Raw genomic sequence first — 23,172 nt, 5'->3', positions numbered from 1 at the left:
ACCCCACTGCTTTCTTTCCAGTGATGCGCAGCCAATGTTTGAAAGTTATCCCATTACCCTGCCCCAGCTGCAATTCCCTGAAAAGGCTGTTGTTTGTCATACCATGATTACCTTGGTTGGTCAGACCTTTACATGGCATTCCTGGGGTCAAGCTGAAACAAGTGAGACACCAGGAACTTGACCTTAATAAATCTGTCATTAGGCTTGTGTTGCTTTGACACTCACAGAGTGCTTGTTAAAAAAAAAAAAAAAAACCAAAAAAAACCAACCCAAAAAACAAACACGCCCAACAAATCAAAACAAAACCAAACACAACAAAGTTTATCGGGATCTTGGCATAAGGTCATGCTTACACAAGGAGTCAAGTATTTCAAATGGTTGGTTGCTGTTTGGGTGGTGCCAGGAATCATCATTGCAAGGGTCCTTGCAGAGGCATCTTCAGCTGGATCAAGTAAGACTCCCACTCTTCTGCTCTTATAATCTAGCTGCCCTATGGTGATTACATAAGAATCAAACAGCACATACAAGCCAGTACAAAAAGATATTTTAAATTTGGCACATTACAGCATTTCACTGAAACATGGGCTTAGTCCCAATGGCAGTTTGAACACGTAAGCAAAGAGCTGGGGCTGAGCTGCAATTCCTCCTTCTTGGGCTTACGCATCCAGGCATGGTGTCACACGGGTGAAGAACATGCTCAGTCTGGAATTAGCAGAGCCTTAGCCAGGAACAGACGCAGTTAATCACAGCAGAGGTGAGGAGACAGTGCAGAAGAGGTTGAACTGTATCTGTGAGAGGTTAATGGTCACATGGCTGCAAAACTTCACATGGCATAAGAACATGTGTCACAAAGACCAGGGCTAACTGGGAGCTGATGGTACCCCAGTTCCCAGGAACTCTGTCCCTAGTCTCAGACCCTCCAGTGTCCTAAATATAGATAAACTTTCATAGGTTATAGGCCACTTCTACATTCCTACTGAAAGAATTTTCATAATTAAAATTTATTTTCATGCCCATTTCAGAAAAAATAATTGATTTAGGGGTTGTAGTATGTTGAAACATGGTCACGTTTCACTACTCCCAAAAATAACTAGTTCTTATTGCCAGAGCATATCAAACATGAGGGAAATAGGTTAATGGTAAGACTCCTACACCTACATCTAAATGTAAACATCTAAGAGTCTAAATGAAAGGGAAGTATCTAAGCTCTAGTTACAGTAAATGGATGCTATGGCATGATTCAGTTGCTCAAGCAAGGGCATCTAGTGCTATCTGCAACACGCTCAACAACCTCTCCCAGCCTCTACCTGCCCTGCTGGAGAGGCATGACTCTTGCACTCAGCCAGAGCAGTGTGTCTTAGAGTGCCTCAAACACCCAAAGATACTTGTTTCAGCAGACAGCTCCAGTCTCTTATACGGCATTAACCCTGCACAATAGAGGCCCTAGACAACAGTCAGTTCAAACGTCCTTTTAAGATGCCTCCAAGACCTAGGGGATATAGGTAATATAGGGATATAAAACATACACAAAAAGAGAAATTAAGGGTGAAATAAAGATGAAATAAAAACTTTTAAAAATATATTTTATTTATTCATGGTACAAAAGACATATTTTCTCCCTATACCCCAATGGATTGCCTTGGGTAACCCCTAAAGCACACGTGTCCCACTCTGGACATCCCACTTCCACCACTATGTTAGACAGCACAGCCAATGCTAACACTGATCCACCTCATAAGCACACATGTTTGTGTTTACAAGTGATACATCTAGAGAAGCCAGCTAACTGAAAAGAAGTTCAGTGGTAAACTAATCCCTGATGGAACAGACTGTACTGTGAAATCACTGAACTGTCTGTACTTAGCAAATAGTTGAGGGAGAATTTGCTGAGGCATAATAGATATTTGTTGATCAAATTTGATGAGAAATAGAGCATTGGCCTCAGAGGCAGCATAAATATATTTACAGAAGTAAACCACGACCAGGCACTCCAATAAAGTAGTTCCATAGTATCTTTATCCACTGCTTATTGACAGGTAACTATGGTGCACAGTTTGCTATGGGATGGTGGGTGTTACTTAGTAATTTAAGCAACTAAGAAAATACCAAATTACAAGGACTGTAATACTTCAGAGTTACAGATTCATCAGGATGACAGTTTTGACTGAACATCAAAACTAAATGTTTACTCCAGTGTTGTGCTGCTCCAGAGACCCCAAGCATTTTCGGAGACATGGTTTAGGTCTAGAAATTGTTGAGTTAGGGTCACAGTCCAGAAGTTTAATATTTTTCATTCAGCAAATTCCAGACAGAAGTGATAAAGGCATCCTTTAAGGAATCTTCTCTGATGTCAAGACCTGAGAAGCATGGCAGCGAGCCTAAAAAAAGTGGGGAGAAAGAATAGCTTAATGAACGAAAATCCCACTTTAAAGATCATTTTCCAAATTAGTAGTTTAGTAAGCTTAACAAGTATAAGGGGTCATAGTTCATCTTAACGGGAGCTTTCAAGACAAAATTCTAAATAACTAATATTTTTAGATATAAATCAAATCTTTGAAAAGAGGAAAAAAATGCCCAAACCAAACAACCCCCCCACCACAAATCCCACACAACACTCTTCTTTTTACTGTGTCCTGAATTTTAAAGCTTTTGCAGTAGGAGGAAGATATGATGGCTGTGTTTCACTGATATTTAACATGTTCAAGGCCAGAAAACACTTAAGACAATACCTTATTTCAATATACAGACATTAAATAAAGTTGAGCAGGTGATTCAGTCACCCATTATTTCATAGTTTAAATAAAATTCTGTCCTGAAGCTTGAACATGCTGAACAGTGCTGATAAGACATCACAGAATCAGAACATGGGTCCTCAGAATCAATTTGTTAGTGTAGGAAAGAGAGAGCCTAAGAAACAAAACTTACATCTGACATTCAGCTGAAAACTTCTAAGGTCTTAGAAAGTTACAATGTCCAAAGTGAAACACGTGGATAGGATTTATAAAAATGCCAACAGCTCAAGCATGTAAGTTGCTCAGAGCTCTGTTTTAAATATATGAAGTTCTAACTACTTTCAGAAAGCAGAATGCACTAGTTCTAGTGTCAAAGCTGAGGAAACACTGGATGGTTAGGCCTCAGTATCTGTACGTGTTGTTCTTCAACTATCAAAGGCCGATAGACACCATGTAGCTTTACAAAGTTGCAATAAAACCCCCTGAACATAATTTTGAACTGTGGATGCTTTGTAAGTACCTTATATGCCCTCAATAAATTATTTAGGAAAAAATATTGTAAGAAAATGAAAAGGAAAAAACCACATAATTTACACGTGCAAACAGCTGCAAGCTTCATAAAAGATTTAGAAGTTGTCAGTTATATCAAGATGGCATGCATTTACATGCAAAACTTCTTTAGCCTTGATATCCTGGGATGACTCAATTCACAGAGAGTAAGCAGAAAGTAACAGAGAAGGAGGAGAGCAAAGACATGAAAAAAAAAAATAACCATGCAACCAAGAAGAGATCCTCTTAAACTTTTCATAGACATAAACTATTTTCTTCAATACTTACAGCTTTCTCTTCCAATGAGAGCACACCATCTACAGCCACTATCTGGTATTGCTTTTCTTTTAAGCTACCCACAAATCTCCGCAGTAGTTTGAGACTAGTACCATCGCTGTTTTGTTTTAGCAGTTTTTGCATTTCTTGGGAAGGACATCCTGGGTCAAACAGTAGCAAACATAAGGTTTTATTCTTCTTCTCTTCTATTCCAACAACAGTACGACTATGACCTAATTTCAAAATAGAGTTTCTGTATTTTAAAAACACATAAATCCCATTCCTTGTGGCACACTAATTTTCAGATCAAGGAAGATATTACTTGAAATTTGAATAAGGGAGTTATAAGCAAAGAGCAGATGTCAAAAAGTTGAGATTCAAGTCACATCGAGGTCTTCCACACAATAAAAATACAAACTTTAATGCTACTCTTACTAACTAAAAAAATAACAGGAAATAAAGCCATGCCTTCAATTAAATGAAGAAGGAATGTAAAATGCTGCTCTGAATTGCAGCTCTGAATATGCAGCTCTGTACGTAAATTAAGAAGGAATGTAAAATGCTGCTCTGAATATGCAGCACATACAAAGAAAGAGAATAGAAACAAGCATATTGTGACACTGACCTTGATGTTGCAAGTAGATAGGTGGTTTGGAAGTACACAATACCTTTGCACCACCTTCATTATCTGTAGAATAGTAATGCAAAACCCACTCAAATAATCGAGGGTGTGTACCCATAGGGCCAGTTGGCTTGTGAAAGTCAATGATTTGACACCTACAGAACATTTAGAATGAAAACAACAAGATTTCAAGCTGGTTGGTTGTTAAAACAACTTTTTCCACCTCTCAGTCCTTTCCTCCTGCACCAAGAATGCTTTGTAAACAGCAGTTACAGCCATCAAGTGGTCACTACCACCTTTTTTTTTTTTTAATACAGGAGAAGGGGACACAAAGCATGCAATATATAGTGTTCAAAACTGGAAGATTTCTTCTTTAACAAACACTCTACTCTGTTCAGTCTAACAAGAACTTGTGAAGCTTTCGATATACTAGAAAATCCAGTTAACAGCTTTCAGAATTATGCAAGTGGGTAGCTGAAATTCAGATTCTTCTTGAGAAGAAGCTTCTAGAGCAATTAAGTTTTTAATCAATGTTTGATTTTATGCATATGTGGCATAATTCTTCACCAAGTCTCAATGATCTACGTAGTTATTCAATTTGGGTACCTGCATAAGTAGTTACACAGCTTTATGCTATGCTAAATCAGATCTGTTTATAGGTTGGTTAACTTTAAAGCCCCTAAGGTGGCTTTGTCATTGCACTGTTGGCAATTCTGACATTTAAAGGTACAACACTTAAACCAGCACTTAAAAATAACAACAACAAAAAGCAGTATTTACTTTATCCTGAGATTGGTTAACAGTGAATAAATTTCACACGCTCCTATCCATGCTTTGGAACCATGTAATCTGTTGTTGAAGTGAGATGCCCCATGAGGATCAAAGCCTTCTTTCCAGGCATCTTCAATCATGGACTGAATCTTTGGTATACTAGGAATTAGTGTAGTATCTGGAACAGAAAAGCTTTTGAATTGTGGTTACAGTTACTGAAATAGTCTATTAATTAAAAATATTCAGCTTCCTTTGTTGATGATACAAAGATGCACCAAAAGACCTAAAGGTAAAACTTCAGCCACATCATGCCTTGACAGCATTCACCCCTCTGATTCTTTCCACAGTAAAGATGCAGTGGTATAACAAGCATTTAATAGGTATCATTGACCTAGTAAGCCTTGCTGCGTAAATGAAAAGGTAAAAAAACATCAGTCAGTAGGTTGTCATCCAATGTATATAAAAAAAAAAAAAAGGCAGCGTTTTAATACCTCTCAAGCAGTCATTATACAAGCTGTTTTGCAACAGTGAGGAAAGGAGCATTTGGAAATTCCTGTAACCGCAACCCCAGCCTCTGTCGCCTAAAGATGAGTGGAAGTGATCTACTCCTGTTGAAAGCCATACACGCCTCACATCTTTGTTTTCGTTCTGATAGTACTTGCACAATGCTTCAATGATTCCTAAAAGAAGACCAAATATAAAGATTATAATCTGTAAAATTAACTACAAAATTTGCCAGAAAAAGATTCTTTCCCCAGCTTGGAACACATACAGATTAAGACAATTTATTTTAAAACTTCTAAGTGATCCTACGTTGCATGTAGGACCCAAAACCAGTGGACACTGCACCTATTTCATTTCAATGGTCTTTGATGAATTTATGTACTACGAAGCTTTCAGAATTCAAGCTGCTACACAATATTTTAAATTAAACAGCTTGGACTACATTATAAAGTGTGATATGCGCAGGAACTATTACAATGAAAAAGTAATGTCACCAACAAAGCATTTCTATGTCCCTGCTACCTCCAGTACAACATCCCCTTAAAAACATGGAAATACTTATGCATGCTACATAATCCTTTAATTCCCCCAAAATTAATGAAAATGAAGGAACATGCTTGGGAATGCTCTCTCCAATTTGTATATATAAATTCTCAAAGGCTCTTTATTGCCATGCTATTGTGAAGACAATCTTTCCATAGCCATCAGAGATTATTTTCTGAATTTCTCTCTGATGTCTAAATCATTACCAAGAATGAAAACTTTAAATCATAGAATGCTTTGGGTTGGAAGGAACCTTAAAGGTCACCTAGTTCCAACCCCCTCCCATGGGCAGGGACACCTTCCACTAGACCAGGTTGCTCAAAGCCCCGTCCAACCTGGCCTTGAACACTTACAGGGAGGGGGCAGCCACAGCTTCTCTGGGCAACCTGTTCCAGTGTCTCACCACCCTCACAGCAAAGAATTTCTTCCTTATATCTAATCTAAATCTACTCTCTTTCTGTTTAAAACCATTACTGCTCGTCCTATCCCTACACTCCCGGATAGAGTCCCTCCCCACCTTTCCTGTGGGCCCCCTTTAAGTACTGGAAGGCTGCTATAAGGTCTCCCTGGATCCTTCTCTTCTCCAGGCTGAACAGCCCCAACTCTCTCAGCCTGTCCTCATAAGGGAGGTGCTCCAGCCCCCCGATCATCTTCGTGGCCTCCTCTGGACCTGCTCGAGCAGGTCCATGTCCTTCTTATGTTGGGGGCCCCAGAGCTGGACACAGGACTCCAGATGGGTTCTTATGAGAGTGGAGTAGAGGGGGAGAATCACTTCCCTCAACTGCTGGCCACACTTCTCTTGATGCAGCCCAGGATACAGTTGGCTGCAAGTGCATGTATTATTTTCACTCAATACATTTTATAGAATAAATTGTATTTTACTTGTCAAGAACCAAATGGATATTTTGTAAGCTAGAACTACTAGCAGTAAGCTAAAAGACCTTTGAACTGTGGTCTTGGCAAGTAAAGACAAGGAAGGCTTTTAAAAGGGACACAGAAATGCATTGGCACTGTATTGTTGTACCAATTATAAAACATTTCAAAGAAAATGTATCAAGTAGATGCCTACTCCTCCCTGTTCTCTCATGAACTTTGCAATCAGATGAACACTGTGCTTACCTTGGACCAGCTTACATAGTACTACAACTAACTGAAACACAAGATAAAAAGCTACTGTAAATTTTAACAGTTACACTAGGTTATGAATGAATGAGTACTAAGTAGTGAACGACCATATGCTCAAGGACAACCAACTTGTAATAAGACATTTGCATCTTTTGATAGATACTGTATTTGGGCCTTTAACCAGACAACTTGGTTCCAAGGTTCCATAGAAAAAAAGAAGAAAAAAGACAAAAAAAAGTCTTCTGGTTAGAATGAAGTCTAGAAACATACCAAGCTTTAATTTCCTTACTAGTTTAGGACTAAAATGGTATAGATTGATCTAGAAAATACAGATTAGAATTAAGATGCAACTAATATAAAACATACAATTATATACTTTGTTAAATACAGGTTTTGTCACTACAACCTAGGTCTAAAAAGTACAGTCTTAGTTGTATATAATTTCAACATTTTTACCTGAGGTCTTTGTTTTCCCATCATCTATGCCAAAAGCCAAACATTCCATCATGTCTGCTTTTCTCTTGTGATATTCAAAAGGCTGCATCCTTCCTCTATCAACCTCCCTTTCCATATTCTTTAGGAATTGCTGCTTGTAGCCTCCAGAATTATCCAAGCCATATTGTCTCTGTTAGGGATGGAATGTGCATTACTTAAATCATATTTTTTTAAAATCCACATTTAGTGATTTCGAGAAGCTGCATGCACAATCAGTAACTTTGAAAAATAGTGAATTGTGAGACATAAAAACTTCAGCTTTATGACACTTTACAGACAAAGGCCAAGCTTCACTCCTCAATAGGAACATGGGACTAGGAAAGCCATACCTGGAAGAGCAGGCACATCCCTCTGCTCCCTCTCGGGTAGAGAGCCATTGGCAGAGAGGCAGTCAATGGCCAGGAGGTTGTGAGAGTGGGAAATGAACTCTCAGGCTGTCAGGTGGGAGGGAGAGGGAAGCAGGCCCTAGCAGGGGAGTGGTCACTGGAGCAGGTGATGGTAACCAGGAAGAGGATAGCCAGGATGCTCAGGGCCTCAGGTACTCTGCCAGGGAATACGCTCCAGGCTGCACTGCAAGGCAGAGCACCAGAGCTGGGTGGAGCACAGTACAAGGCAGCAGGCATGCCGGGCCCCCGGTTAGAGCAGCAGGGCGTGTGCAGGGAGCCCCTCGCCTCAGCCTGAGCCAGCACCACTCAAAGCAGTAAAGCCAAGTAGCTCAAGGCAGGCATGCCCCGCACCCGTGCAAGGATGGGGGCTGCTGAGAGCTTGCATTTGCCTGCAACCCACTCCTGCACCACTACCTCAACGCAGCCTGTCTGACTGCACAGGTCTGACCAGGTACAGCTGTTCCAGGCCATTACAGTTCCAAGATACCCAGCTTCTAATGGCAAAACTGTTCAAAATTTTACCATTTATAAATAATACTGTACCTGCAGCTTTTTAAATTCTTCCCTTTCTCTCTTCTCCTCCTCTGATCTCTGCCGTTTATCTTCTTCAGTTTGGAGCCGTTGAGCCAGTTCTAGATCTCTTATGTTTCCACCTACCCAGGGATAACATTCCAAAGAGAGAAGACTTGATCAGGAAGTTAACAATGCTTTGATGGATCATTTATTTAATTTTTAAAGAGTCTTTTCTAAGCAGACATACACAAACACAACTGGGAATTACTTTTAGGAGCTATTTTGAGCTATTAGCAACAAACACTAAACAGGACTGACTGCATTCAGTCTACCAAGACTCAGACTCTTGACTTGGACAAAGTTTGTGCAGTTACAGAAGCAATTACTTGGCAAATAATGCATGTACCTCTACTACTAAGACAACAGCTTTTGTTTCCTATGTTTCACTTAATTGTTAGTGAGAAGTCCCAGTTTCTTGAATACCACACACTTATTAGCTTCTAGGATCATTGCCAGCAGTCTCATAACAAAGTGACAAAAACAAATTTAGGATCAGACAACTGGATAGGGAAAAAAGAAGTTTTCATAAGCTATAGATTTTCAGCTCACCACACTGGAATGCATGACTCAAATTCCATGTATGTAAACCTCATATAGAGCTAGAAAACAAAGTATAATATGGCTGTCTTTTAAACATTTTTCACTCCAAGTGTTAGTTTTGGCTAACATACAGTGCATTTACTTAACAAGCATGCACAAAGATTTCTTTTAGCATATTTAATTAAGTAGAGCACTTGGGCAAGTGACAGGACTTGCTATTAGCTATGTTATCTTCATTATGTATGTGTCCAGTTCTCTTTTTAAATAAGTAATCATTTAGTTTAAATTTTGTCTGAGATTCTATACTGCAATGTGCAAATAATTGGAAATGCTTTCAAGTATTATCAAGCCTGTATCCTTTCATGTACCTTCTGAAAAGCTATGTTCCTCTAAGTGCAAATCCACGTGTTCTTCAAGAATCTGAATGTTTGTACATGTAAGACTGCACATTGGACATTCATATAGCTGTTCACTATTTTCTGTGTCTGAAAAAGAAATGCAATTTCTTGATTAATGCAATTCCTTGTTTTTGTGAGAATGACCCCCCTAAACTGATATCCAGTCTACAATAAACACTCAGTAATGAATTTTGTGTTGCCACTGAAACTCCCCAGTGAAAGGCAGCAAATTCTAAACAGGTGTTACTCTCTTAACCACTTAAGAATTTGTATCTAAATATCTGACAAGACATATTTTCCTTCAATTAATCAAGTTTTGCCCCATATAGATCACAATTTGCTATGATAATACTTGTATTAAGAAATGTGTAGTCTGAAATATCAAACTGTTAATCAAAAGATCCGTCCTGCTAACAAAAGAACACTTGCTTAAAAAATTTAATATTAATGCAGTAACACAGCAGTTGATGGGCAGAAAGGACGAAGTAAAACGTGCTGTCATTCTTACTTTGTTGGTCTTTCTGCATCTCCTCAAATAAATATTCTTTCTGCAGTTTTAGTATTATTATTGAAGAGTACCAAATAAAATAGGTAAGGTCCAAGAGGACTTCTGGAGATCATCTAGTCCCTAAAAGCAGGGTCAAATCAAACAGGTTAAGTTACAAAGGGCTTTTTCCAGTCAGTTTTCAACTAACTCCAAGGATAGACACTCTACAAGTTCCCTAGATAACTTATGTGACCACTCTCACAGTAAAAAAAAAAGCGTTCTTGTGTTTAAATGGCATTTTCTGTATTTCAATTTGTGTCCACTTCCTGTTGTCCTGCCACTAGGAACCACAGAGAAGAGCTTGACTCCATCTTCATTGCCCTTCTTTTGCGTCCCTGGATTTTACTTGCACCTTCCCCGGTTCACAAAATACAGGAATTAATATGCTGTGTTAGCTGTTTCTGGAAAGCATTTGCCCAAGCTAAAAGTTCATGACTGGCTGGAGGGAAACTTGATAGTATAATAACCTAAATTCACCAGCAACATTTTGCCTAACACTGCAAACATATAGTTTCCTGAAATACACTATGTACATTAAAAAAACCAAAACACCCTTAATCCAACTGTTTTTAAAATAGGAAATTGGCATGCAGGCAAGTATGTTATTTATTCAAGCTCTGCATTATTTATACCCACAGAAGTAAGATATTATTCAATGCTAAGATCTGTTTTATGGTTTGTTGGTTTTTTTTCTTAAGAAAAACATATTTTTAATCACAGACTATGCAATGTGGTTGATTATACTGCCACATTCTGCATCTTCATCCTCCCTAGTTTTTCTTGTCAGTATACAAAAGCTTGTGACACCAAGAGTGTTAGTCTTCTAAGAGAATTACCCACTAGCAAGAGATGCCATTACTAAGTTTCTGAAATAGCTACCAGCAACTTTGGACAGTTCGTCAGAATAAAATTCTGACCACACTTAAAATAAAACAAAGTTGTCGAATAAATAACTGTTTTCCTTACTCCAACTTTATTCCCCCAAACATATCCTTGTGATCTCCAAACCAACCTTTAGTACTTCAGGATACTTTGGTGCTGGATCTTTCCTAAATCTCTATTTCAAACTGAAAACTGCCTTTCCCTAATGCATACTGCAACCGCTCAACATGATCCTATCAAAGATGAGCCTTCAAGAGGCAGTCAAGCCTTTGCGACCACACGAGCGTCCAACAGGTAAAAACCACCTCCTTGTCACACAAAAGCTTTACAATTTACTTTCATTGATACGGATGGTGTATGCTGGGCGTGCAAAACACTGCAGGTTCGCCTGCTCATCTGCATTAGCGTTCTAGTGCTGCTCGGGAGCAGGTTTTCCAAGTGGCACCCCCACCGCCTTCACCCACTGTCCCTTTCTAAGCGACTTCTTCCTACCGCCTTCAGGCGCTGCCCCTTGCCGGCACCCACGGCCGGTCTCGGAGCTCTCCCGCTGCACCCGCCGGGATGAGGACACAGGCGAAGGGCCGCGCAGGCAGCGCCCCCGACGTGGTGTCGTCGCCGCCGGGCGGTCGGTCCCCGGCACACCGGCAAAGCGCCGCAGGGGGGCTCTCCGCTCCCCGCCCGGGCAACCACGGCCAGTCCCAACCCCCGCGGGGCCCGGGCGCGACGCCCCCCGCCGCTGCCTCTCACCTGTGCCCGGGGCGCCCAACAGGTGCCCGTGCCGCGCCCTGACGTGCGCCTCCAGCTCCCGTCCCGCCGCCTCTCCACAGAACGGGCACTCGGGCAGCCCCTCGGCGAGCTCGGGGCGGCGAGCGCCCGGCGGCCCCGGCTCCGGGTGGGCCGCCTCGATGTGCCGGCGGAGCTCCTCACAGTCCGGGGCGGCGGCGGCGCCGCAGAGCGGGCAGCGGGGCTGGCGGCCCAGGTGCGTGCGCCGCAGGTGCCGCCGCACCGCCGTCTCCGAAGACAGCGCCTGCCCGCAGACATCGCACACCAGCATCGCGCCGACCACGGCCACGGCCCGCCCCAGGAAACGGAACGATCGCCCGGCGCCCTCAGCCGCGCCGCACTCCCCGCCCCACCCACGGCCTGCTGGGAAGGGTCGTTTCCTTGCCCGGGCAGGGTGCCTGTGCGCGCAGGGCCTGCTGGGAACGGAGGGGCCCGCCCCCCGGCCAGTGCGGCGCGCGGCGGGGCGGCGTCCGCCATCTTGAATTGCGATCGGCTGCCGGTGCCGCGCTCCGGGGCGGAGCGGGGTGTTCTCGCTCGGAGGGCGGCTGGGCGCCGTGCGATCTCCGCTTCGATGGGTAAGAGCGAAAGAGCGCTGAGAGCCGGCGGTAAGGGCAGGAGCAGGACGGGTCGCGTCCCCCTCCGGCGCGGGGTGCGGTGCGGTGCCCCTTACCGTGAGGCTCCCTGGCGCAGGCCGGTCTCCTGCCTGCTCGGGGGTGGCTGGCAGCAGCGGGGCGTTGCCGCGCGCGGCAGCTCGGTCCCCGCCAGGAGGGGCGATCGGTGCTGGGACGGGGTCTTCCCGCGCTGTTCCCCACCGTTTCCTCAGAGGGCTACCGTCCTCCCGCTCCCCTGCCCTACCGCTGGTGGAGGGGACCCTCCTCAGGGCGTGTGTGTGAAGAGCTTCGCCAGTCTCCCTTTGTGGCCGGGGTGGGTGTCCTCTGGGCCGAGCAGCCAGCAAGGGGACTTGCCATCTGACCGGGCCCTGCACCAGGCTCTTGGCCGGTGCGAAGCCAGCGGGCGGCGTCCGGCCTCCCCCGGCGCTGCCGGTCGGGAGGGGGCGGCGGTGCTGCAGGGCGCGGTATTTAGGGAGCCTTATGTAGGCAGGGAGAAAAAACCACTATTGGTACGATAGGCCTTAGTCTAGGCACAACAAGTGGGCGAGGTGCAGGATGTGGTGGGTGGAGGGATTTAGTGTTAAAACGAGTGTAGTTTTGCAGAGCAGAAGGACAGGCTTCCTTGGATTTAGATGCAGAAGTCATGAAGCCTGAATAGATCGAGGACTGCCAGTCTTCTTGGCCTTATGATGTGTATACCAAAATCCTTGTGAGGGGAATGAAGCTATATATTCATAAACTTTTCTTTTTGAAAACAGTTTGGATGAGACCTTCCTCCCAGTTGAGCATCTTTTGTAGAGCTGGTGACCTAAACTGGGTGACTTTGGATGCATGCTTCTCTTACTTGGTTCGTTGCTTGGCCTGACAGTTTTATTGGTGCAATTAAATTAGCAAGGCATGAATGATTAAGGAAGTGAGGATGCTCTAGGACTCGTTAAGCCAGTTGAAAGATTATCTTCTTAAATTGTACCTCAAAAGTTACATGACCATTACTAGAAGATTGCTTTAAATTGTGGCACACTCAGCATCGTGGTCCAGAGGTGGCAGTAGTTTACTAAGGTTCTTGTGGAGCAAATGTGTTTGGGTGAAATAGGCTGCTGAGTCCTTGTAAGTGTCTTGTTGATGTCAGCCTAAGTCTTCAGACTGTTTTCCTCTCATAGCTTGTGTTTATTTCTCAGCAGTCCTTGGTACTGCCGATAAAAGAAAAAAAATAGTCCCAGCATGGCAGTTGATAGAGAATTGTGCACAGCTCAAGAGCTGTAGTTCAGATGTTTTACTGTTGTAGAAGAATTCCAGACAAGTGAAGAGTTAGTGTAGAGTCTTAAATCATATTTTTGACAGTTACTTCTCAGATGAAGGCTACAGTTTTAACTTCCAAAACAAGCACCATGCTATTAACAATCTCTTTCAGTCAGTTTGATCATTTCAGTGACAGAATCATGTTCTATTACTTTTATCTTTACACAATTGATATGCCTGCAATGACAGTCAGGTTCTAATCCTCTAATCCATCAAAAGAGGTGTTAATTAGAATTAGTCAATCATTTTATTAGTTTAAAATGGAAAAGAGTATGCCTGTCTGGGTGCTGCTGACCCTTAATTTGTTTTTCTGCGTACAGTTTTAGAAGGAAATGCAGCATAACCTTTAGATCCTGTGTTATGTTTGTGATCCTGTGTTATGTATCTTAAAAAAAAAATCAAGAAACAATGTAGTAAGATATTAAATGAAGCAGCAATTACTGCAGGTTCTCTTCTTGGATTTTTCCTTATTTTTGAATACATTTAATGTCTTCATGAGAGGAGGAAACAAATTCCTTTACTTGTTGACAATCAAAATTTAGCAATGTAATGTTTTTGTTTATTGTTTCTCAGTTCAGTTTCATAAGGCCCATAATTTCTTTTTGCAGTATCTTATGCCCTTTAATGAAGTATCTCATCCCTGAGATGATCTGTAGTTTAATCCGCGGTTTGGAAATGCCTATCTAGGCAAAGATTTTTCTCTGATTTCTACCTTAGAGACTTTTGTTGATGGACTGGGTATTGCAAGCAGCTGCAGGAATATATAGCTGCTGCTGTAGGTACTTCTGCAGTACAAGAGATGGCAGGTTTGCCTTGCGAGGTTTGGCCGTTTGGAGTAATTTTTCTTTTTTTAATAGACAACATGGCAAGCCCGGGTAAAGATAACTTCAGAATGAAAAGTTACAAGAATAATGCACTTAATCCCCAAGAAATGCGCAGACGAAGAGAAGAGGAAGGAATCCAGCTTCGGAAACAGAAAAGGGAAGAACAGGTAAGTATCTTGGTGAGCTGTTAACTGTTAAGTGCTTGTGAAGCTAAATTCAGATATATGACAGGACTTGAGCAGACTCCTCCTGTGGAGCCAAATCCAGAGCGCTGGGTTGAATGTCTGTTTTCTGTGTAGTCTTGGGGAGCATTAGGCACCTCTCAATAGGATCGTAAAACAAAAAAGTGAACAGAAGCCCTCTTAAGTCACTAGGGCATGCAGAGGAGAGACCTGTGTCTTAAGTTTCATCCTTAGTCTAGGTTTAAACATGTAAGACTGGGCTGAAAGGATGCTCTTATTTGCAGTAAGGATTAGAAACCTTGTATTCTCTTCCAGAGTTTGGGCCAAAGTTGTACTCTTAGAAGGGAGAGCATTATTTTCATCTTTGAAGCCATACTTCAAATTTTCCAAGAGCTTTTCTACAACAACTTAGCAAAGTGGCTACCAATTAGTGATCCCTGAACTATTATATATAACATTTACAGTTGTCCTCATTGAATTTTAGTGATCAGGGTACATGGAACATTGTATAATTTAATGATTTGTGGTAGGTCTTTTTACCAAAATGTTTAGTAGTTTCTTGCCAGGAAAGTAAGGAATGTAGTTTGTTTTTCTGCTTGGTCTAAAGTGGCTGAATTTGTCTCCCACAACCTAGAGAGTGTCCCAGGCACTGATCTACAGTCTTCTCTGAGGTGGGAATGCTTACCCTTCTCCTGGGAAAGTGGTGCTACTGCATGGAAAAAGAATTTAAATTAGTTGGGCCGGAGAGGTAAGAGTAAGAAGTAGTATGATACTGGAGCATTTACCTGTGAATGGGTAACTGCACTGCAGTTCCTGCTGAAAATTTTGTTTGTGTATTTTGCAGTAAATACTCCCTAGATATATTATGAAAGTAATAGGTATTTCCTCTCCCATGCTGACTGTTGTAACAATGAGAATACTGTTATGTTCTCCTTGATCTTAATTTGTTGGACTGTTTTTTTTCAGCTCTTCTTGAACTGGGGAGAACAAGTTTATGCAGGGAGATGAGACAGCTTTTGCTCCAGAAGAAATTGTAACTGGTAGATAGACCATGATCCTAAACAAAAACAGTTTATACGTTTCAACCAAGAGCTTCCGTGTCCTTGTTGAGTGCTAGAAAGAATGGCTGGTCTTCCAAAAGAGGAATGTTGTTTCTTCTTCCTTTGTGGGTTTAAATGCAATTAAACCTTGTTTACGTCCAGGATTGTGGTCAATCCAGAAGTGTGTTGAACAAGGGAGAGAATGGCTTGTTTTAGGTTCCTCTTTGAAATATGGGTAGATGTAAACATGGAGTTGCTTTTGCAGTTTTGGACATGTACAGTAGCAAAAATCTAGGTGTCTGTAGACACATAGAGGACAAACCCATAAGGATTTAGTAGGACATTTCATTGTTATGCTTAAAGGCAAAATCTTAGTCAATGGACTGAGATTCTAACATTTATTTTTAAGGATACCAACATAATATTCTTAGAATTGTTAGTTACAGTAGTTGTAAGTGTAGTACTGGATTAAAGATAAAAATTTAGGTTTGGTTTCTAGAAGAAAACCGGCTAATGTGAATGTTTTGCTTGTATGCCAGAAAATGGAAGAGACACTCATTAAACATAGCATATTAAATACTACAGTGCAGGTATGTATTTTGAGCACAGGCAGTGTATGCAGCCAATTATAAAGTGATTTTTGGACATAGAGAATGTTCAATGTTACATAATTTAAAAGTTCACCTTGAAGCTGCACTATTTTTTCTCCAGCTATATTAAAATAATGTTCCCATTTCAATCTTTCTGCAACTGCATATGAAATACAGGTACTGTTTGGTGGTCATGCAAAGCAGGTACCTACTATTTAGACCTTCTGTTGAAGGGAGGAATGCAGTGTGTTGAAACACAAACATTGTCTCTGTGTTGATGATTTTAGACTATAAACTAAAAAAGGAGAAAGTAGCTTGTTGAATACTGTTTCCTGTGTAAAAATAAATGCTAATTGTGAGGGATAAAGACTACAAGTAAAAAGATCTATGTTCTTTTTCTTACATATTGAAAAATGTATGGATCTTTGCTAATTAAAAGGAACATCCGTTTTTAAGTGTCTCTCTGAAGTGTTGCAGTGCAGTTTATCAGGATACAGATATAGCAGTGTTTTTCTCCTATATGTTCTTTAAACTTTCATATAGAATTCCATTTGCATGGGTGAGTAGAAAGGTGAGTAGTTGAAATACTCTGACTGTTTTGCTGAAAGCATTTCTTGAAGTGTATGTCATCAGTACCCACTCTATGGTAAGTTCTAATGTCTCCCAAAAATGCATTCTTTGTTTAGCTGTTTAAACGCCGAAACGTTTCTCTCCCGGGAAATGAAGAATCTATGGTAGAAAGTCCAATTCAGGATCCTGATGTCAGCTCTACTGTACCTATTCCAGAGGTAATTACTTTAGAGTGTGTTTACAATGTTATCTGTTAATGTGCATGGTACTAGATGTAAGAAATCTGCCTTTCATTTTTAGGAAGAAGTTATTACAGTAGATATGGTGCAGATGATTTTCTCAGATGATCCTGATCAGCAGCTCACAGCAACTCAGAAATTCAGAAAATTGCTATCTAAAGGTAGATAAATATTGCCTGACTTTTTTTTTTTTTCATTCCTTCTGTGTTGTTACTACGAATTTTAGTCTTAGAGTCAGTTAGTTTTGTTTTACTTGAAAATAGAGCTTGCTGAAACTTCTAGTTCTGTTTATAGAGAAACTGTGCCAAGTCTCTTCCGACCTAATGGCTAAATACAGAAAGCTTCATTATTCTAATGTTAAGTCTTTCAGACAAAGTAACAAAAGCAAGGATATTTTGAATGAAGTGTCCAGGGCAGTAATCAACTGCACACTAACATTACTTACAGTACTTGTTGCAGTGATGCAGTTTCTGATTCTTGTTCTGTAATTGAGGGGAGAAAAATTATATGGCTGCCAAAGAACAGTTGTAACTTGTTTTTGTTGAGACTGTAAGATATGCAGTCTTAAATTAATGCCAGTATTGGTATAGCATATTAGGTAAAAGTATGCTTGGTCATTTAAAATAGTATCTAATCATAATTGCTTTTCCACTGACCTCAGCTAGTGATTGAGGGAACAGTGTTTTGTAATGTGTTACTAACATGCCAGTGGATAATAGTATATGTTACTATTATCATACATAATAGTGTGTTTACTAAATTGTAGCATTTTATGGAGATGATCCTGCAGTCTTCTAAAGTCAAAAGTTTAGCTCTTTCATTTGAGATTAAAATGATTGAATGCTAAAAATTATGATAGGAACTGAGAATCATATTCATGTTTTGTGTCATACTGAAAAAGTAATTTATTTGGTCTTTTTTCTTAGACTTACACAAATATGTTTGTTTTTATTCCCTAGAGCCTAATCCACCTATAGATGAAGTCATACAGAAACCAGGAGTAGTACAGAGATTTGTGAAATTTCTAGAGAGGAATGAGAATTATACTCTGCAAGTGAGTTTGGCTGGTACTGATTGGGGGTTTGGAATGGGATCAGAAATATCCAAAAGAGCTTTGGAAACCATGTGCCTAAAAAGAAATAATTTTTAATAACCAAATTATTTTTAACCACTGAAGCTGTAAATTTTAGTTGTGTAAACTGTCAGTTGCTGCCACTGAAATTGTGACTTGACTCTTGTGACTTTCATAGTACTCTTTGGGGTTATATATTCAGCTGGTCATATACTTGGGTGTTGAAAGCAGAATGTGTTCAGGAGGGTTTCCAGAGTGGTGTATTAGGATCATCAACACTGATGTGTGAGCAGAATCTGTTTTATTTGTGTTGAGTATATTGTAGTACTTTTCAGGTGAAATCTTAGAAAAGAAGGAAAAAAAAATACAGGAAACTGGAAGACTTGTATGAAAACCTCTTAGAAAATCTATGAAAAATATGTAATTAACGATAGGAGAATCTAGTTCTGTCTACTTGTGGTAGCCCATGCGATAGCACTTAGGCCTTGTGTAAGTTCATACTAGAAGAATTAAACTCGATATAGAGTAAACAGAAGGGATTTCTACTGGTTAATAGCGATTTGAAATCTTCCTTAAAGTTAGTGCTGCAAGCCAAGCCTAAAAATAATTTAGATACTGAAGGTTCTTATTAAATAGAGATTTTGTCAATGCCAATTATTGTATAGAAAGTACAATAATAATAACCATTTTAGTAGAAAGGAAAAAAAGTTGGAAAATTAACCTCTGCAACTTTCATGACAAACTGTTTTTCACGAATTGTGAATTGGTTTTCATGAATTGTGAGTGGTTTAACATGGTTGTCTTTGTGCTCCTCAACAGTTTGAAGCAGCTTGGGCTTTGACAAACATAGCATCTGGAACTTTTCTACACACCAAAGTTGTAATTGAAACTGGAGCTGTTCCAATTTTTATTAAGTTGCTTAGTTCAGAACATGAAGATGTACAGGAGCAGGTAAATGTTTTCTTGGGGTGTTTTATAACTACTTAAAATTCATTTATGAAAATATTTTTTGGGATATGTGTGGTTACAAAGGTTTTGAGCCCCGTTTGCCCATTGATCTGGCTCCAGGAAGATAAAAAATTTACCTTCAGTATATTTTTTCCCTCATGTTTTTTTTCCCTCTGATTCTTTCAAGTTTCTCTGAACGTGCTTTTTATTTCATGTTATTGCGTAATTTGAAGAAAGCACCTAATTTCTATCGTGGCATATCGTGGTGGACAGGATCTAAAACACCATAATAGAAATAATACAGTAGAAAACAATGTGAATTTTTTTTCCTAAGCTATCTTGCAGCTTTATCATTCTGCTCTTCCATCTTACTATGTTACAATCTTCATTAACATTTTCCTGAACTTAATTTTCTTTTGGTTTGGTTTTGGGGGTGTTTTTTTATGTTTGAGAGGCTGTAATTGACTGGCTTTTATTTAGCATGTTTGAAAGTTTGTATAGTGAAAGTTCATGATTTAACTTTTTTATTCCTCATACACTGTTTGCAACTTTGAGCCAGTTTTAGTGAATCTATTACACATAGTGAGCGAGCATAACTATTGAAAAGAGTGCGTGTATCCTTTTTATTGAAAAGCACAGGAAGCAACATATTTTCATAACAGAAGACTTTCTTTCCTTGAAGGCATGACTTCCAAGTGTAGGTAATTGACTTTGTGTGACTTCACAAAAAATGCAATATAGAAATCAGTAGTCTTCCGAAATTTCATATTTGTAATGATACTGCTTTTATTTATTCTATAATATTTGCTATAAAAAATGTATAGATCTGTAAAAGTTGATTTGCGAGCACGTATAAATTCATGTGGGTGCTTTGCTTTTTAAGGCAGTGTGGGCTCTTGGTAACATTGCTGGTGATAATGCAGAATGCAGAGACTTTGTTTTAAACTGCGGAATATTACCACCCCTCTTGGAGTAAGTATTGTAAATTAATACTATAATTATAGTGTAAAGATATAGATAACTGTAAACTTCAACTCAAAATTTATTTGAAAAGAATATAGGCTCTTTGCTAAATTGAGAATGTTTCTTTCTTTTATGTTATATTGCTATGAATCTAATGTTTTGGATTACCTGAGCTTCATGCGTATCTTTAATTAGTCTATGACTGGAAGCTTTCCAATGTTTGCAAAGGGAGAGAAGTGTTACTTCGTAGGTATGAAATTTCTGTATTGTGCAGAACTCTGTGTTGCCAGAGTTCTGGATATATAGGGTGGGAGAGATGATTTAATTTACACTTGCATTAGTGTGATTCCAACTGGCTGGGCAATAGACTGGTTTCCCCACCTTTGTCCAGTAGCTCCAAGCTCCAGTCTTGCTACCTATCCATTTGCTTGTTGAGATAAACTGGCAGAGTAGTTGTTACATGAACTGTGTTACACCAGATTTCTATTCACTAGGAATAGCATTCCAGTATTTACTATACGCTTACAATAGGATGTAAGGTAGCATCATCACAGGGAAAAAATTTACACAACACAAATTTTGTTCAATTTATTATTGCTTCAAATAATAAAATGCTTTAAGATATTTGTAAAATAGCTTAGAATAATAGAGGAGACTGTGATTACCTGCCTCGAGGATTTAAATGATAAACATTTTTTTTAGACATTTTGGTACGTATTTGAAAATTAAACTGATTTTTCAGGTGTCGAATCTTTTGCATTCCATCAGCAAAGCAGTAAAGCGTTAATTTTTTTAGAAGATCCTTTAAGTTTCTAACTTTTTATGGAACTATTTTTATTAATTGCATTCTCTGAATGAAAACGTCAAAGTTAATTCAAGGGAGTGTTGCATCTTAAGAGGGTCTGAGGCCCCTTCTGAAGACCCTCAGAAAAGATTAGTTGAATGATTTTTTTCATATGAGCAATGGTTTACTTTTATATGCATATACTTGATTTGGGAATGAGATGTCCATGCAAAATAATCTATTCAGATTCAGGTATTCTAAGAAAATATTTGCAGTGTGTAAGCTATGAAGAGAAATAAATTGAAACTAGTGCCCAATAATAGGATTTCTTTTCCTGATTTGAGGTGCTTTTGGTAATAATAGAAATAAAAAGACATACCTTTTCAATAAGAAATTGTTATTTTTATTATTGTTGTCTCTCTTTGGCAGACTGTTAACAAATTCAAATCGTCTTACAACAACTAGGAATGCAGTCTGGGCCCTCTCGAATCTTTGTAGAGGAAAGAACCCACCTCCAGACTTCAGTAAGGTATAACAAAGCATTTGTTTTAAGAAATCAGAAAGCTCAGGAAGACTTTTGCTTGTAGTATGTTATACCACACAGAATCTGGAGATAGAGTCAATTTTATCTTTTTAATGTAATCACACTGTTGTCCATCTGTTGTATCTGCAAAAAGTCATATGCTTTGACACCTATCAGCAATGAAATTAAATGACTTAAAAACTTGAGATTGTATTTAGTCATTCACTGGTATGAAATGATGGACAAATAATACATTCAGCATTAAACCCCTTGGGGCTGTATTTTCTCCAGATCTGTTTCAGAGGATGTGAGTTAGGATTGAAGCTTTTTAAACATTTTTTTTGTTTGTTTTATGATTGTGAGTGCATGCTGCAGGATTAAAATTTTGAGTTTTCTGTTCTGTCAGATACAGTTAAATCAGATTATGATGACAGAGTTGATTTGCTTGCATGCTCTCCCCTTCACTTCCTGCTCTCTCCAGTATGTGGTTATAAAGACATGAAAGACTGTAGATGCTAGTAGGAGTATTAGCTTCTTATTTTCAGTATGAAATTAATTCCTGGTAAGGTCAATGACATTAAAAGATTAAAAGAACTGAACATTGGATATTCTGGTAGAAGAGACTGAGGTTAAATGATCGTTGAAGAGAATCTGGAGAGAATTTACATGTCTTGAAATTTACCTCATGAGATAGTAATTACTGTCATTACTACTTAATTCTTGGAGACATATTAAGAGGGAATTTCTGATGTCAGTTAATGGATCATATCACAATTGCTCTGCCTAGGTTATATCCTTCAGTAGTGTTTTGTTCTGGTAGTAAAAAACCAACAAGATTACTTGCTGCTTAAACACGACTTCAGTGGAAAAGGATGCCCTGTAGGCAGCTGCTAATAAGAATAACTCCTTTGCTTTTTGCCATTTGCAATAACATCAGTTGGACACGTAAAGGGGGCTGAATTGCATAACTGATGTAAGATAAAGAATTAAGTTCTACAAAGAATGTGAAATTCCCAAGCTGTACAGCTGAAACCTGTCAGGTTCCAAGTGGAGTAAAGATGGTCTAGTTCATTTGGCTCTGTCTGAGTGGACCTTGTAGGAGATTAAGGCCAGAGACTACACAGAATCACAGAATCATCTAGGCTGGAAAGGACCTTGAAGATCATCTAGTCCAACCGTTAACCTAGCATTGGCAATTTCCAACTACACCATATCCCTCAGCGCCATGTCGACCCTACTCTTAAACACCTCCAGGGATGGGGACTCCACCACCTCCCTGGGCAGCCCATTCCAACGCCTAACAACCTGTTCTGTAAAGAAATGCTTCCTAATATCCAGTCTAAACCTTCCCTGGCGCAACTTGAGGCCATTCCCTCTTGTCTTATCACTCATTACTTGGTTAAAGAGACTCATCCCCAGCTCTCTGCAACCTCCTTTCAGGTAGTTGTAGAGGGCGATGAGGTCTCCCCTCAGCCTCCTCTTCTCCAGACTAAACAAACCCAGTTCCCTCAACTGCTCCTCGTACGACCTGTGCTCCAGACCCTTCACCAGCTTCGTTGCCCTTCTCTGGACACGCTCGAGTAATTCAATGTCCTTTTTGTAGTGAGGGGCCCAAAACTGAACACAGTAATCAAGGTGTGGCCTCACCAGTGCCGAGTACAGGGGCAAGATCACTTCCCTGTCCCTGCTGGCTACGCTATTTCTGATACAAGCCAGGATACCATTGGCCTTCTTGGCCACCTGGGCACACTGCTGACTCATGTTCAGCCGGCTGTCAATCAACACCCCAAGGTCCCTCTCT

At 40.1% G+C, this 23,172-nt stretch overlaps 2 protein-coding genes across 11 annotated transcripts in view; one reads left to right on the top strand and one right to left on the bottom strand.

The window, feature by feature from the left end:
• Nucleotides 1–1,566: 1,566 nt before the first annotated feature.
• ZUP1 (zinc finger containing ubiquitin peptidase 1) lies at nt 1,567–12,530 on the bottom strand. 5 transcript variants are annotated; one of them, XM_074819281.1, is made up of 9 exons: nt 12,397–12,530; nt 9,485–9,601; nt 8,547–8,656; nt 7,579–7,747; nt 5,442–5,630; nt 4,960–5,128; nt 4,183–4,334; nt 3,570–3,790; nt 1,567–2,378 (listed from the first exon to the last, which is right to left on the bottom strand). In XM_074819281.1, exons 2-9 carry the CDS (start codon nt 9,564–9,566, stop codon nt 2,331–2,333), a joined length of 1,140 nt encoding a protein of 379 aa, XP_074675382.1. In that variant the 5' UTR covers nt 9,567–9,601; nt 12,397–12,530; the 3' UTR covers nt 1,567–2,330. The 5 variants fall into 5 exon arrangements, with proteins under 5 accessions (XP_074675382.1, XP_074675380.1, XP_074675378.1 ...); XM_074819279.1 differs by lacking the exon at nt 12,397–12,530 and adding an exon at nt 11,691–12,080; XM_074819277.1 differs by lacking the exon at nt 12,397–12,530 and adding an exon at nt 11,691–12,080 and having other exon boundaries at nt 3,570–3,718.
• KPNA5 (karyopherin subunit alpha 5) overlaps nt 12,148–23,172 on the top strand; it is a 22,433-nt gene continuing 11,408 nt past the window's right edge. Inside the window, exons 1-9 of one of the 6 annotated variants that reach the window (XM_074819273.1) lie at nt 12,166–12,301; nt 13,096–13,184; nt 14,494–14,627; nt 16,959–17,060; nt 17,143–17,242; nt 18,041–18,135; nt 18,973–19,104; nt 19,985–20,073; nt 21,278–21,372. In XM_074819273.1, coding sequence (XP_074675374.1) covers nt 13,169–13,184; nt 14,494–14,627; nt 16,959–17,060; nt 17,143–17,242; nt 18,041–18,135; nt 18,973–19,104; nt 19,985–20,073; nt 21,278–21,372 — 763 coding nt within the window. In that variant the 5' untranslated portion in view covers nt 12,166–12,301; nt 13,096–13,168. Of the gene's footprint in view, nt 12,302–13,095; nt 13,185–14,493; nt 14,628–15,277; nt 16,844–16,958; nt 17,061–17,142; nt 17,243–18,040; nt 18,136–18,972; nt 19,105–19,984; nt 20,074–21,277; nt 21,378–23,172 lie in introns of those variants that run through there. The other 5 variants (XM_074819271.1, XM_074819276.1, XM_074819275.1 and 2 more) reach the window with 5 other exon arrangements.

Source organism: Strix aluco, chromosome 3 (genome assembly GCF_031877795.1).
Source record: "Strix aluco isolate bStrAlu1 chromosome 3, bStrAlu1.hap1, whole genome shotgun sequence".
Classification (NCBI taxonomy): Eukaryota; Metazoa; Chordata; class Aves; order Strigiformes; family Strigidae; genus Strix; species Strix aluco.
Note: the sequence above shows the minus strand (reverse complement) of the source record. Positions and strands in the feature narration are given on the sequence as shown.

Bases quoted from the DNA above. Each gene is read 5' to 3' on its own strand.
- ZUP1 (XM_074819279.1), bottom strand. From the start codon at position 11,997: ATGCTGGTGTGCGATGTCTGCGGGCAGGCGCTGTCTTCGGAGACGGCG. The intron at 4,335-4,959 runs GTAAATACTGCT...AATGTTCTGTAG, and splicing joins TTAACCAATCTCAGGATAAA to GTGTCAAATCATTGACTTTC. The intron at 2,379-3,569 runs GTAAGTATTGAA...CACTTTTTTTAG, and splicing joins TCTCATTGGAAGAGAAAGCT to GCTCGCTGCCATGCTTCTCA.